The 15,206-nt window shown below is 38.0% G+C and overlaps 2 protein-coding genes across 2 annotated transcripts; one reads left to right on the forward strand and one right to left on the reverse strand.

The window, feature by feature from the left end:
* The first annotated feature begins 1,614 nt into the window (after positions 1–1,614).
* Positions 1,615–11,491, forward strand: ube2b (ubiquitin-conjugating enzyme E2B (RAD6 homolog)). Its single transcript, XM_042008542.1, has 6 exons — positions 1,615–1,797; positions 5,980–6,060; positions 6,816–6,841; positions 8,842–8,931; positions 9,501–9,589; positions 9,759–11,491. The coding sequence occupies exons 1-6, from the start codon at positions 1,754–1,756 to the stop codon at positions 9,885–9,887; spliced, it is 459 nt and encodes a 152-aa protein (XP_041864476.1). The 5' UTR covers positions 1,615–1,753; the 3' UTR covers positions 9,888–11,491.
* Positions 11,492–12,040: 549 nt separating this feature from the next.
* Positions 12,041–13,858, reverse strand: cdkn2aipnl (CDKN2A interacting protein N-terminal like). The gene is made up of 3 exons (XM_042008485.1): positions 13,625–13,858; positions 12,452–12,557; positions 12,041–12,375 (listed from the first exon to the last, which is right to left on the reverse strand). The coding sequence occupies exons 1-3, from the start codon at positions 13,834–13,836 to the stop codon at positions 12,367–12,369; spliced, it is 327 nt and encodes a 108-aa protein (XP_041864419.1). The 5' UTR covers positions 13,837–13,858; the 3' UTR covers positions 12,041–12,366.
* Positions 13,859–15,206: the final 1,348 nt, after the last annotated feature.

Genomic DNA, 15,206 nt, shown 5'->3' on the forward strand with positions numbered 1-15,206 from the left:
AGTAATTTCAGAGGTTTAAGAGATTCAGCGTCATACGTTGCCACTATGGGAAATTTTCGGTGGTTAAGTAGGCTGTCCCATTTCACGAAAGTTAAGCAGACTTTGGAGTGTGCAGACTATGCAGGACACTCCGTAGCCTACGTAGTCTGCACACTCGAAAGCGTTCAGAACCTGAACTGGGACACAGCTACAGTATTTATATTACTTTTGTTTGTTTACAAGTTCTGCCGGTGGTTCTATGACAGAAACAGTCCATGCTCGCAGCAACTACTCCTGGCTGTTGACCAATCACAGGCAGCCTGCATCATGGGGAGACTGCTCAGGGCGGAAGAGTCTCATTCTGCTTATTTCTGGCATAGGCTGATCTAAGGGAATAGATGTAAAAAAATACATAAATAAAGGGGTTTGTAAAAAATGTTGGGTTGATTCCTGCCCTTGTGAACTAACATATTAAAATAAATTAGCCTGAAATGAGCATAACAGAGACATTTTAAGTAAGAAATATATAAAAGATATAACATGGTATCTGCCTTGCCTTGGAAAGTGATTATATTTAAACATAAAAAAGAACCTTGCATTGGCACATTGGGAAATAGCCTACAGTTACTTTTATTAAAACAATTGTTAATATCTTCTGTGTCACTTTTTCTTTTTACCTAATAATCCTGCAGGCCAGACATGGAGCCTCTGGAGGGGTGGTTTTGGCCCCCTGGCCACATGTTTGACACCGCTTTCAAAGAGCCTGTCCTTGGTCAGACATAACAAGCATAAGATGAACCACCATGTTCACCTGGTCAAAGGGTGTTTTCATACATACAGTATATCATAAAGATTTTTCAGTCTTGCTTGGTCCCTCATTCCAGAACCTATTTAACCTAGTAGTCCCATAGCTCCTGGGATCACTAGAGCACTTAAACCCCATCACCATCACTAGATTACTATTCATTGTAACTCCAGTCTGTTGCATCAGGTGGAAGATTTCAGTACTTTTCAATTTTGTTCATTAAGTGATCAAACTGGGTCTCCATGCAGATGCCGTACTAGTATGCCATAATTAAGACTGCATCTCAAGTTTGGCTTATGATCCAGCATTTCCCTGAAATAACAAAACGGTGGCTGGGGAGAGGGAGGTCTTGGGAGCTCTGCTGAGACTGTTGGACCGCTGTTTCATAGAAAATACAGTGATAAATATGACTGTTTTAACTGTTTTAACTGTTATAAAATGTTTGTGGGGTAAACTATTCAAACTTTAGGATGTGGAATTATTTATTTATTTATTTATTTTTTTTAAAGTAAATAAATAAAATTCACCAGTTTCAACCTTTAGTTTGATAGTTTAAACGATATTTCAGAAAACATAAAATATATATTTTTACTAGACAAAATTATAATAAAGTACAGTCTTCAAACGTCATGAAGTTAAATGAAAAATATGTCATAGTTTTCAGACACAGTCCGATATGACGGATTTAATATAAATTATGGTTGTTTTTTTCGTCAGGAGGAGGTGAAATAAACATTTTTGTATTGGTACGTTTTAAAGGGGCTGAACCCTGCTGGTTACAGCACTGCAAGCAACTCATGAAGCAACCGACGTCACCATAAATAGTGAGCTAGCCAGTTGTTTTGGGAGAAGAAGAAAAGAGCTAGAAGCGGAAGAAACACCGGATCTGGTTCTGGGTTATATTCGTTTAATGCTTTTGGTTTAGTTTTGGAAGAGAAAGAAAGGGGGGACTCGAACATATTTTGAATAATGTCCACACCAGCAAGGAGACGGCTTATGAGAGATTTTAAAAGGTAAGGGAACGTTTTAGCATCTACTTGTTATGTTTGTGCTCGTAGCTAGCAGAGTTAGCCGATGAAACGGTTGTTAGCACCCTTAGCTTAGCGTTAGCTCCTGGTGCAAACAATATCGTCTATGAAGCCAGACAGGCAAGAGTGATTATAAACCAAAATTTGCTTTTGTGGGATAAGTTCCATAATTTTTTTAAACTCAAGACTCTTTTTGAACAGAGACACTGTTCAAAGCTTTAAGTGTTTTGTTTTTTGTTTTTTTGCCTGTCAGATTAAGGGGATTTTTGCTCTGCAGTATTTTGTTCCTGGGGAATAACGTCAGTTGTTTAATTTTCTCTGCCTGTTTATTGGACAACTTCCATTATGTTGCGATAAACTGTGGTAAATACAAAATGTTTGGAGAATATACCTTTTGACTATACTACTATTTATCTCGTGTAATTTCAATGATAATTGCTTAAACATGTCAGGAAATATTATTACGCGCAGTCTGTGGACTTAAATATTCAGATATCAAGTTGGCATTTTGGTCTCACTTTTCGTGCTGAGCAACGTAGCTGAAAAAGTTGTAGGTTCAAAACCCAAGTTTTGTGGTCAGGAAGAGCCTTATCAATGTTTAGCATAGCTCCACAAGTTGCGGCCACTTAGTTTGTGTGCCATTTTAAATTTGAGCATCAATTTAATCATTTAGAAAGGCGTTTTCTTTTTCATGATAATAACATCTGCGTCTTGATGTGAAGACAAAAACCATATGTTTTGGCGTCCTGGGGGGGGGCTTGCACCTTACAAGGCCCTGCGTGTAGTACTTGCTATCCTCAATCTGTTGCCTGGCTCCATATGGCATCTTACAGCCAAAGTTTATGCACACACACCTGCCAGTGGAAAAAAGGAGATGCTAAGGCATCCTATTAAAAACAGCCGTCGAAGCAGGGCAGATAATGTGTCACTGTAACTCTACTCTGTTGTGCCAGTCCCCAGGCGGTAAAGTGTAACACTGAGGTAGGGAAAACACAATTTCTCATCCCTGAATCAGCCTGTGTGTGTCTGAAGACTGGCAGATTGAACGCAGTCTTGCATAATATTGCGTATCCTTCATTGTTTGATCTGTAAGTCAAAGTATTTGCATATAATGTTTCTTGACCCTCAACTGTTTACTTGGGCAGTTACACTGTGTGATGTTAGAGCTCAAACTAGGGATGTGGGTTTTTTAAGCATCCTTTTTATTCTCTGAAAGTATATTTTTGAGCAATAATAATGTCATAGTGAAATGAAAGTTGTAGACTAGTTTGTTCAGACTGAAAATGATAGATATTACTGAATGGTATGTATGCAAGAGTTACTGAAGGTTTCCTTAAGTCACCAGGTAAAATAATGGGTAGTGGTGGACTGCTGTCTTGCTGTTATTTTAGTATGTAAAAAAAGAAAAAAAATCAAGGGGGAATTATCAATTTTAATGTCTGAAGATATATGTCCAAACAATAATCTAAAATCAAATTACAACTAGTGTACAAGCATTCAAAATGGGAAAATGCAAATCTTCACATTGTGGAAGCATCAACAAATTAGTTTGTAACTTGTTAGTAATCCCCGCTTCCCAAAAAACACAGCAACTATCAGTCTGTAGTAATAGACAAGCTCAATGGTGCTTTTTTTTTTTTACAAGCAGAAAGCTCAGTCAGATTACTGCAAAGGAGGTTAATTGCAGTGGGTCTGTCTGCAGCAACGGACTCAGACATGGATATGCACTCACAGACACACAGATCAGTCTAACTTGCTTTACTGATGTAAGCCCTTATTAAACTAGCTTATACACTGAACTTATATACTCCTGGACTTGCCCTACATGCATCACTGATCTAAAACAAGACATTTTAATCAACATTTTAGTCCATTTGAGGGGCTTATTTGAGCATAGTGTCTTTATTTATCATGCACCTTCAATCCAGCTGAAACCTGTGGAGGAGCCAACACTGATCAGCTGTTTATAAGCCAGAGTCTGGTGACGGAAACTTAATTTACAATGGTGACTTGCGACACCTGTGTTTTGATTTGCTCATGCCTTTGTTGCTAGGCAGTTGTAGCTGTGGCATTTTGCACCACACTTCACAGAGATCATTTGTCAAACAGCTCTGGGCAGTTTTCTTTCTGGACCCTCAATTAGTGTTTGTTTTTCTGTTAATGGTGAATCCACAGTCGGATCAGTTGCTTTGATTGTATGCTGCCACATTTTTCTTCTTTTTCTTTCAAATAATAAAAAAAAGACTGATGCATCAAACTATTTAAGAGCCAATAGAGTAGTCTAATTTATCATTTACATTTACTTTAATGAGATTTCTATGTTTAATGAAAAACAAAATAAAAACAGAAAACAGTGTATAAGTAATACTGATTTTAGCCACAGACTGAATCTAGCTGAACTATGCAGATTTTAGTTTTTTTTTTTTTGTGTTTCTATATTTTGTGTCTTTTTCTTTGGTGTTATAGAAAACTCTTCCTATAAACTAAGTAACTTTTATTTTAGGCCTTGATTAAGGAAAATATCCAATAAAAATAAACATGATGCCAAACTTCTAAAGGTGATCTTTTAATAAATAGATCAAATCTATTAATAGGATTAGATCTTTTAAAAACAAATATTTTAACAGAACATTTGTCTCCAGTTTTTATCATGAGCTTTTTCAGGTCTACTGTAAAAAAAAAAAAAATCATAAAAATAAAATATTTTTAATTTAATTTGACTTCATGGTCCGTGTGAACTGTTGATGACTTAAAGGATAGGATAAGGAAATAAACTGCAGTCAAATTGGATGTAGGGCTGGGCGACATGACATCAAATCAATACGATTAATTGAACATGTCACCACGATTACAATTAGCGATTATTTTAGTATAGTTTTATATGTAGTACTCATTGCTAACTGAACATTTTTGTTGCAAATATTTTCATGATAGAAGAAATGTAAAAGGAAGCACACAGTTTAACTATAAATGTTCCTTTAATTAATATTTTTAAAAATATATTTAGGAGATAATTTAAATAATTGACATGATCAAGACTGCATCGATTATTGATTCTGAATGTTGATTAGTTGCCCAACCCTAACTTTTTTTTCCCCATAATTCATCTTATAAAAGATTCTATAGGAGCAATTTCGAGAGATTTTTTTTCCTGTTTCTATCTATAATTGTCGAGACCAAACCAAATGAATAACTTTGAATGATCTATAGTTCTTAGAATAAAAAAAGATAAAATAAAGAATAAAAACATAATATGTGCCACTGAAGCTCAAAGTCACTCAGACCAAAGCTGCATTTCCGCAGAGGTGGATCAGTCAGTGCAGTTAAAGCTGAGCTGCAGCTCCTCATCCACCCTGACTGCAGACACCTTGAGGGCCTGAGAGGTTTTAATGTCATGTGACTTGGTGGCATTCTGCTCTGCAGGGCTGATGAAAGTCATCATGTCTCGTCATCGCTGTACTGCTGCTTTTTCCTGTTTAAATAAACCAGTCAATTTAGAAATATTAAATAAAATCCTGAGTGTAGAGCCTTTATGAGCTGCACTTCATTTGAGTCATCAGTCTGTCATCCAGATCAGTAGTACAGAGTAACAGAACAAACCTGATTTGATTTGAGGAATATCAAAGAGCTTCTGTTCTTTAGGGTTTGCAATGACCCTAGATTTTATGTTTGTGAAAAACTGAACGAGATGATGCAAAGAGATTTAAAGGAAATTCATTCTGATGGCTCATAATGGCATCAGTCAGGGTTCATTTCTGAAGGTTGACTCAGTGACTTGGCACCAACGCTAGCAGGGCTTTGATGCTCACTGAGCGTACATTCAGAGTACAGTAGAGCCTCGCGAGGGTGTTTACAGTAGCTTATGTTAACTGACATGTGGAAGAGGGGCAGTGTGCAGCTGATCCTGTAGACCTCTGTCTGAATGTCAAGTTGATACAGCAGTTGAAGCTTTGACTGATATAATTATCCTCCAGCCAATGTGTTAATTGAACTCACTCATTCTTCATTCTCCCTCCCGTCTCTCCTCTCTCGTCTTTTTTGCTTTTAATTTTTTCCAATCTGTTTCTCTCACCATGTCTCTTTGGCTCTATTGTCTTTCCATGTCTCTTTTTCATTGCCCATTTCCCTGCCTATCTCTTCCCTGTTGTCTCTTTGTCTCTTACTCAGACTTCAAGAAGATCCTCCCACCGGCGTGAGCGGAGCACCGTCAGAGAACAACATCATGCTTTGGAACGCTGTTATTTTTGGGTGAGTCATGCTCTAAATTCAGCTCCACCCTGCTGTCTTTACTGTGTCTCTATGATACAGAGATTCTGCATCCCACTCATGCCATAGCATTCATTTCCCCTGTCCTCCTGCTTCCTCCCAAAAAAAAAAAAAAAAATTGGATTGCAGCCCTGATTGTTGCACAGAGCAATCTGGAAAGAGCACGTAGAGTGGCATCAGGTATTTGATGGAGGTTCAAACTGAGAGACAGTGTTCTGGGACCAAGAAGTGTAGATAAAAACCAAACCATAAGTTTATTCTGCCATGCCTGGGATATTTATTTTATTGTGTAATTTGATGTGTATTTGAAAGAATTACAGATTTACAAGTAATAATGGTTTAGAAAAGTTAGTGGCATGAAATCCCAGAGGTAGTAGTGACACATCAAAAAATATAAGAAAACTGGATTTCCAAAAGTGATTTAAATCCCAACCAAGTGTAGGAAGATGTAACGATAACAAAGCAGAGAAATACACAGGGGGTTGTAAAAATAGACTTGTTAATAGTTCCTCACATAATTCAAAGGAGCTGACAGAAATGGAAAATGGGAAAGCAGCTGTTTTAATTGCCCCACCAGCAGATTGAATGTGTAGAGTTGAGTAAATAAAGAGCTTGTAGTCCTTGATGGACAGCCTGGAGTGGTCATTGTCTGCAAGTAAAGGACTGCTTAGGGATTAACAAGGGAGGGATTTTCAAAATCTGGAAATAATTTTATTCTCTCTCCGTGCTTTCTGCAGGCCTGTGGGAACGCCATTCGAAGATGGTAAGTTATACATTTTGGATTTAGATTGTGCATAAAAAGCAGATTTACGTCTTTCAGGTTGTGGGTTTTATAGAACTCAGCCTCGCTCTGCCGTAGAGCTGCATTATTTAGTCCACTTATCACAGCCTTCTGGTCAGTGTGTTGTAAAAATGACATAGAAGTACAGTAACAAGGACTTACCACAGAAATAATTCTACATTTTGACACAGTTTGAGAAAAAGTGCTCCAGAAGAAAAGGCTGAACCTGCAGTTGTTTAGAAAGGGTGATTCATCTTTTTAATTGTCTGAGACTCAGCAAGTCGAGTTACACTAAACTAAGCTGTGTTGCATTTTATGAATAATTAAGCTATGTCTCTGAAGCCAGACTAGAGTTGCACAATGAACAACAATCACTTTGTAGGATCTGCATAAATAATTTTTTTATTATTATTTATTTTTTTCCCTCCAAGTGACATCTTACTCACTTACCCTTTAGTTTGTCATAAACACATGTTCATGACAAAGGTGGTGCAGCATGTCCTAAATGCAACAGTATTTGCAGTAAATGAGCCATGTCTGATCTTTTAAAAAAAAAAAAAAAAGCACCTTCAGACTACAGAAAAAAGGCTCCTTTTTTGTCTGGCAGAAGTACTTCTGTCGTCATCTTCAACTTCAGCATCTGCTAGCACTATTTTCACTGCTCAGCATCTCCGTTAACTACTGCTCTGCTCTGGTGTTCAGTAGTGCATCAGTGAAAAAGGTCCCCCCTCAGTTTCCTGCAAGGCCACATTTCAAATGTTTAAACTAATTAAACCAGTGTTTGTGTTTTCACATAACAAAAATAAAGTTTTTGGCTGGGGAGCAAACACACCACCCAGCACGAGATGCTATTAAATTAGTTGTTTAACACAATGAAAAAATGTTCATTTTTCTTACATTGTACATTCGCAAAAGCCTTTGTCCGAATATAAAACATAAAGAATTGGTGGATCATTATTGGCTCATTCATTTACTTAGTTAAACCATCAACACATCCCTTCTAAAAAAGTCACGCTAATATTTAGTTGGACCACTTTTAGCACACATTCACCGTGGCATTGTTTTGATAAAAAAGATTTTTTTTTTCATTTAGAGATGCGTTAATTTTTCTCCAACACTTGCATTGGTGATGGGAGAGTCAGACTGCTGCATAAGCCTTCTCCAGCACATTCCAAAGACTCTCAGTGGGATTCAGGTCTGGACTCTGTGGTGTCTGATGCTCCCTGAACCACTTTTTCACAATGAATTAATCTTGGCATTGTCATCCTGGAATATGCCATGTCATCAGAGAAGAAGATTAACCTGCTCATTCAATATATTCAGGTAGTCGGCCGATGTCATTGTTTGGACACATAATGTCGCTGAACGTAGATCTGACCACCAGCAGCCACCCAGGATCATGGCACTGCCCCCCACAGGCTTGTACAGTAGGCACAAGGCATGATGAGGACATCACTACATCTTCCTCTCATCTTACCTTGATGCACCCACCGCTCTGGAACAGGATAAATCTGGACTTGGACTACATGACTTTTCATTGAGAGGCTTTTTATTGAATAATGAGTGGTTTTCTTAAGGCTGCGCTGCTGTTTTGACCACATTTTTTCCTGGAAGACAGTGGTTTCCTACTATCCGTGGCTATTAATCGATATTTAAAATATCTATCAGTAGTTGATTGGAATATATCTAAATATAATAAAGTGTCTAATAAATACAGATAACTGATGTTCAAGTTTGAAAAAACTCAAGCTTTTTTTTCGTCAGTCCTCTCCTGTGTTCCTTTTCTTAGCCTTCAAAATTTAAATCTGTCTCCACTGAGAAGCTGGCTTCTCCTCATAACAGAGCTGGTGATATTTATAATAACATGATTGATTCCCTCTCTTCCTCTGACCTTCTTGGTCCTTTCACATCTGAATTCCCCTAGAAAATTATTTATCTGTGCTTTACTCTGCTTCCCTCACCACCCCCACCCAAATCTGCAGGAACATTTAAGCTGCTGATAGAGTTTTCAGAGGAGTACCCAAACAAGCCCCCCACAGTTCGGTTTGTGTCCAGAATGTTTCATCCAAATGGTAAGAGCTGTTTCCAGATCGTTGTTGCACATGATGCATCCATATTTGCTGTGAATTATTATGAAATATTACACAAAGTATTTGGATTTTAACTGAACCATAGGTCATTTTGCAGTTTGTGCCTCCATTATCTCAAGGCTTCAGTCTCCTCCTTTCCTCCTCATTCAAGACATTTCCTGTGATTCATCTCTTCTAGTCCATAAATCAAATGAATTTATTATGTTAAAACTGGCAGTGCCTTCAAGATAAGAGTTTTTATGATGCATGTTTGTGCTGGCATCATTTCTAACCAAAGGGAAGTGTTAGACTGAACTCTGGCAGTTCAGATTTTTTTTTCCTTTTGACAGCATTTGTTTAATTTGAACTCTGGGTAGCTTGGAGTGTGCAGCGCTCCAGTTGACAGCAATGTGAGAACTCAGCTAATTTGTTCACGCCCTGAATTAAAATGTTCTGCTAATGTAAAAGAATTTAACTCTGAGGAGTTTAGAGCTTTTTTGTGCTTTTGCTAAATGTACCAGACATGGATGACAACCAGCCCTGATGATGATCTTGTTTTCTCCGTTCACCAGTTTACGCAGATGGCAGTATATGTTTAGACATTCTTCAGAATCGCTGGAGCCCTACATATGATGTGTCGTCCATACTCACCTCCATCCAGGTTGGCCGGCTTGTCTTCCCACCCCCTTTTTTTTTTCTTTTCAATTTTAAGATGTAATGAATGGAAATGTGATTGGACATCCACACCTGCAGCTCACTTGCAGGATGTACCATGAGTCTTTTAACAAATAAATTAATAAAAATAATAATTTCATCATTTCTGTCTCTAGTCCTTGCTGGACGAGCCGAACCCAAACAGCCCTGCCAACAGTCAGGCCGCACAGCTCTATCAGGAAAACAAGAGGGAGTACGAGAAGAGGGTGACGGCCATCGTGGAGCAGAGCTGGGTGGACGTCTGAGCTTCTCTCACTCTATAGTATTCTCTTCATCACCTTCTCTTCATCATCCTGTACTTCAGTCTCTCATTTTTATCTTATCAGGAGGAAAAACAAAACAAAAAAAATATCAAAACTCAAGTGCCACCCTGAAAAGAAAAACAACCAAACCTGAATGGACATTAACTTGCTTGCCAATGCATTTTAGGAAATTGAAGGGGAAGGGGTTCGATTTTATGTTTGTGTTTCTTGTCTTTAATTTGACTTTTTTTTTTATTGCATGATGTGAGATAAGTTATTGCTAACAAAAATTGTAATATATCTTCGGCTGGCTGGATTGATGCTGTTAGTGCTTGAGTTTTACACTTTTTTTCTTTTATCTTTTGGTGTGCACACAACTAGGCTGGTTGGAAAGGCACATTGATGACCAAATTAGCATATTTTTATATGAAATCAGTGGGAAAAACCATGGTAATGACTGTAGGAGCTTGTAGTGTCATTCCTCAGATCAACCACAGATGCAGCAGAGAAAAACCACTTCCTGGTTTGTTCCAGTACATCAGTTTATTTTAAGAGATACTGTAGGTTTGGGCTCGGACACATCGCAGATTGCAGCAGCACTGACTTCAGCTTTTATTGTAATCATTTCTGCTCCAAGGTAAAGATAACGCTTGGACTGAAGATTTTATTTTATTTAGTGTCATTCATGGTTAAATGATTGAACTCAAGCGCCTCTGAGCCATGGGTGTGGGTGTTATGGTCTAAGGAGAGATGCTTGCATGTTTAAAAATGACCAGACAGGATGTTCTTCTGGGGCGGCTGTAGCTCAGGAGCAGTCGATTGATTCCAGGCTTCCCCTGACTACACGTCGTAGTGTCCTTGGGCAAGATGCTTATCAGGGTATGAGTGTGTGTATGTGTGTGTGTGTAAAGCGCTTTAAGTGGTCAAGCTGACTGGAAAAGTGCTGTACAAGTCCATTTACCATTCTGTATCATGTTCTATCCTGCTCATTTAATGTAAAAGACTCTGCTACATATGAAAGAAAACAGTGGTCACAGTGATGGTGCATTTAAAAAGAAGTTATTCACTTTGCACACCCACAAGTTTTTTATTTCCCTCACCACACAGGACTAGTTAAGGACTTTCCAGTGCTTTGTTGCCTGTGATGTGTCAGCCTGGATGAAGTGCCGGTGCTTCTGATCCTTCTCTTAAAATAAGCTAGCTGACATTGAGTAGAAGATAAAAAGCAGTGTGTATACTTTCTCTTCTCTAAATAACAGTTAAGAGGACACTCGGACATTGTTTGAATCTTTTTGCAAGCGTGTGGCATCAAGTGTTTCCTTGAAGGTTCGAGTTGCTTTTCATGCCTGCATTTGTCTCGTATTTATTCTTCATACAGTTAAAATCAACTTGAGCGTAAATTTACAAGTTAATCCCAACCAGCTCCAGCTTAATCATCAGTCATAAAACAGAATTCCTCTTTTCCTAAAAACAGTAAAGGTCATTGTGGCTAGTTGTGACTTTCACCTAATAAGCAGAAGGGATATGTTAAAGTTTTCAGACTCAAACAAATGTATACTTAAAATAATATGCTGTATAAACATAATAAATCATTTTTCAGAATTTGACAATGGTTTGCTCATGATTTCTTGTTGCTGTGTGTAAATACTCCCAATATCTTGACTGAGAAATCATTTTATATATTCACATCAGTACCAGAGGCCAGAAACAGACACCTTGCTTAAAGGAGAGCTGGTAGGAAGGAAAAACCACTGCAGCCTCAGCAGGCATCGGCTTTCATCTGCAGCATGTGCAGCAGAGACTCAGTCAAGAATCAGACTATTTAGCCGTTCGAAAAGGTGGATGGAGAAAGGCCAACCGGAAGCTACACCACCATCTCTCAAAGATGAAAGTATGCCAAAACATGATGGGTGAAACTGACATTTGGAGTATTCTATTGTACAGTCATTTAGCAGACGCTTTTGTCCAAAGCGACTTACATTTGAGAGTAAGAACAACACAAGAATCCAAACAAGATGGGACGACATAATTAAGTGGTAGTCAAGACTGCTGTGAGTCCAGTTGGACCCAGTTGAAGTAAACTGAAAACATCAGAACCCAAGTTTTAATTTTAGCATTAACCCAGAAGTCATAACAGATCATAACCTGGACAACAGTTTCAATGGTTATAAGTAATTTATTGTACTTCAGGCATGCATTAGAACAAGATCGTGTCATCCATCAAGTGAATGTACATATGTAGAAAAACATTCTCTAAAAATATAAAAACGTAAAAATCCTGTTGGAAGATGAGTAAACAGTTTTGCAGTCTGTACAAATACTGAAAATCTGAAGTAACCACTGTATCAACTTTTACCTTTTTATGTATGTTTATATTCATAAAATCTATAAAAACAAAATTGTAAAACCATAAAAAACGTGATCGAGTTGATGCCAGCACATCATCAGTCCCAACACCACTGATCCAAAGGAACAGGCCTGGTCATCGACCCTGTGATGGAGCAGAGAGATGCATGAACAACTGTCTGTCATCATACCAGCACGTGTGTGTTTGTCCAAAAACAAACCTGTTGGTTCTTCATAATCTCATCTCTTGTCTTGAAGACTGGTGCGTCCTCTACAACGATGCCTTCAGCCATTTCCTTGACTTTTTCCAGGAGCTCTGTGCTGTACCTGCCATCAGCAAAGAGACAAGTTCAAATGTATTAGTCATGTGAAGGTTAACACACAGTCAGCAATGCAACGAAAGTTTCTAGACAAGAAGAAGAGCTCAGTTTACTTTTCACTGCTTAAAAAAACAAAAGGAATAAGAAACGCGAACAAGGCAAAAAAGTATTAAAATCTCAGCAATTAACCTTGGTTAGAATGTAAACATCAATGAGGTCTGAAGTGTGTGTGCATTAATCTAACTGTAACAGATAAAAAGTTTAGTTTATGTAGAGCTAAGGAGTTGACGTTCAGTACATTAGTCAGGCTCTTGTACTGTTTGCCAGATGGTAGGAGGCAGTAAATCAGTTGGATGGATGGGAAACCGCTTTAATATTATATTAACTAATTTTACATTGTCAGAGACTTCATTAACATGTGAAAGATTCATACACAGCCACAATAGCCTGGCACCTCTTCCTCATGTTGGTCAACAGCCTGGTCACATTTTGCTGTGTAATGGCATCCCGTTCTTCCATCAGGAGAAGTAGAAGGTCAAACAACATTGTTGTGCTGGTCACTTTGGCGCATGCAGCATGACCAAGCTAATCTCAAGTGTTAAATGGGTTGAGGTCTGGATTTACAGCAGAACATTTCATCCTCTCCATTCTTAAAATTCTGGATGTACTGGTGAGAGTGTTATCATGGAGGATGGAGTTAGGTCTTAAGATGTGGGATCACCACTGGATCCAGAATCTTATACAGACATGTCTGTTTATCACTTTGGTGCCAGTCATAACATCTGTGGACACACATCTTGCAGCACTTGAATTTCAATGCAGGAGTGATTACCAACAGGAAAATATTGTAGGGGTTTATAGAACATTTTGGAGGGCACTACCCACACATTTAGCTGTGCTGGTCATTCTCATGATCCTTACAAAAAAATACCTTGTTGTAAAGGCGACTGATCAGGCAGACGTTTTCTTACTTTTGTGGTAAGTTTCTAAATATTTTAATTGGCTCTGCTTCTGAGTGTGACCGTAAACGTATCCTACTAGATACACTACAGTCATGATGTTGTGTTTACGTACCGGCAGCCGAGGAAGACGTGGTTGGCCCAGACCATGGACAGAGAGAGCAGATGGTCAAGCTGCTCGTTGTCAAAGTCGTTCATGTTTCGCAGGATAAACTCCCTTCTGGCATCCCAGTGCTTGTTACTCTCCCAGTAACCTCGATACATTTCTACCTGCTCGGCCACAGCTCTGTTTTGTTGAATAAAATCCTCCACGTCCAGCTTAGACATCTTGCTTAGCGACGGAGCCAACAAAGATAACTTCCGGTCGTTTTTCCGGTTGTTGTTTTTCGCTTCACATATTTTGAACAGCGCCACACAGTGGTGGAGCTGCGCTACAGCAACTCAAAACACATAAATAGAGTGTACACAATACATTAACCCTCTCATGCATAGCATCCACTACAGTGGACACCTATTTAAAGACTGTTTCTAGTATTTGCATAAGTGATCATGGTATATTTGCAAATTAACATATATTATAATTACCAAATTTGCCTCAATGATATACAGAAAAATAATGATATGTTTTAATTGAATAGATATATTATATATATAAAAAAACAAAACAATGAAATAACATTATTTTATAAATAGCTTTATTAAACAGTTTTTAAAAATAAATTAAACAAATACAAAGCCAAATTAGATTAAAAAAAGAAAAAAAAAAGAAAAGCATATCTGGGGAAGTGAGATATATATGTGAAACAACTGTGGCACTGTTTATTAATGATTCATACATTAGAGGGTTAATATAGCGTAAAAATTACCAACATTGCACCTCACAAATGGATTCTATTGAATTACCCTTCCTTGGCAGCTTTTTCTATATTTGTACTGAATAATTTGCTCAGTCTTCATCCAAATTTAATTTAATGCTACCTCTTAAATTTCAACACTCTTAACGGGAAAAAAAGTCTTTATATTTTTTTTCCTACTAGATAGTTTTTTTGTTTGTTAATTTGTTTTTTAATATAAATCTAAAACTCTGAAACACACTAGTGTAGTGCTCGGCCGGACAAAGCCACAACACTAGTCATACATTATCATACGTGTGGCAACAGTGTTTTTCTAGCAAATGAAGAGAGCTTTGGTCTAATAACAGATTAGGGTAATGGTAGGTGAACCAGCAATGCTGTTGTTTTGCCAGAGAATGTAAGATTCATTAAGCAGGTTGAGAAGCAGGTCTGCAACCTCTCCAAACACACATGCACATTCATGTTTATGCTTTTTACACTTCACCAGTTTGCTTGAAATAATGAGACAGAAACCCAGAACTTCTAACCTCCAGACTGCTATATGAAAAGAGGCACATGTGCAGACGGTCATTCAGGCCATATTATATGCACAGATGTGCAGCATTTTCTGTTCCTTTTACAGACATGTGTCCTGGAAACCTTCTTTTCTTACTTCTGTGTTCCCACACTGGAGAATTTGGGGCTTGTGTTGACATGAAATCATTGACATGCAGAGAGATTCCAACAGAAAAAGACACAGATCTTGTTGATGTGTCATTGGTTTTGTTAACAGAATATGAAATAAAAAAATGAAACATTGGAAATATGAACAACAATAAACATCCATCCATCCATTATCTATAC

This window comes from Melanotaenia boesemani, chromosome 15 (genome assembly GCF_017639745.1).
Source record: "Melanotaenia boesemani isolate fMelBoe1 chromosome 15, fMelBoe1.pri, whole genome shotgun sequence".
NCBI classification, from domain to species: Eukaryota; Metazoa; Chordata; class Actinopteri; order Atheriniformes; family Melanotaeniidae; genus Melanotaenia; species Melanotaenia boesemani.

Bases quoted from the DNA above. Each gene is read 5' to 3' on its own strand.
- ube2b (XM_042008542.1), top strand. From the start codon at position 1,754: ATGTCCACACCAGCAAGGAGACGGCTTATGAGAGATTTTAAAAG. The intron at 1,798-5,979 runs GTAAGGGAACGT...TCTCTTACTCAG, and splicing joins CTTATGAGAGATTTTAAAAG to ACTTCAAGAAGATCCTCCCA. The intron at 6,842-8,841 runs GTAAGTTATACA...CCAAATCTGCAG, and splicing joins GGGAACGCCATTCGAAGATG to GAACATTTAAGCTGCTGATA.
- cdkn2aipnl (XM_042008485.1), bottom strand. From the start codon at position 13,836: ATGTCTAAGCTGGACGTGGAGGATTTTATTCAACAAAACAGAGCTGTG. The intron at 12,558-13,624 runs GTACGTAAACAC...TGCTGATGGCAG, and splicing joins CACGTCTTCCTCGGCTGCCG to GTACAGCACAGAGCTCCTGG.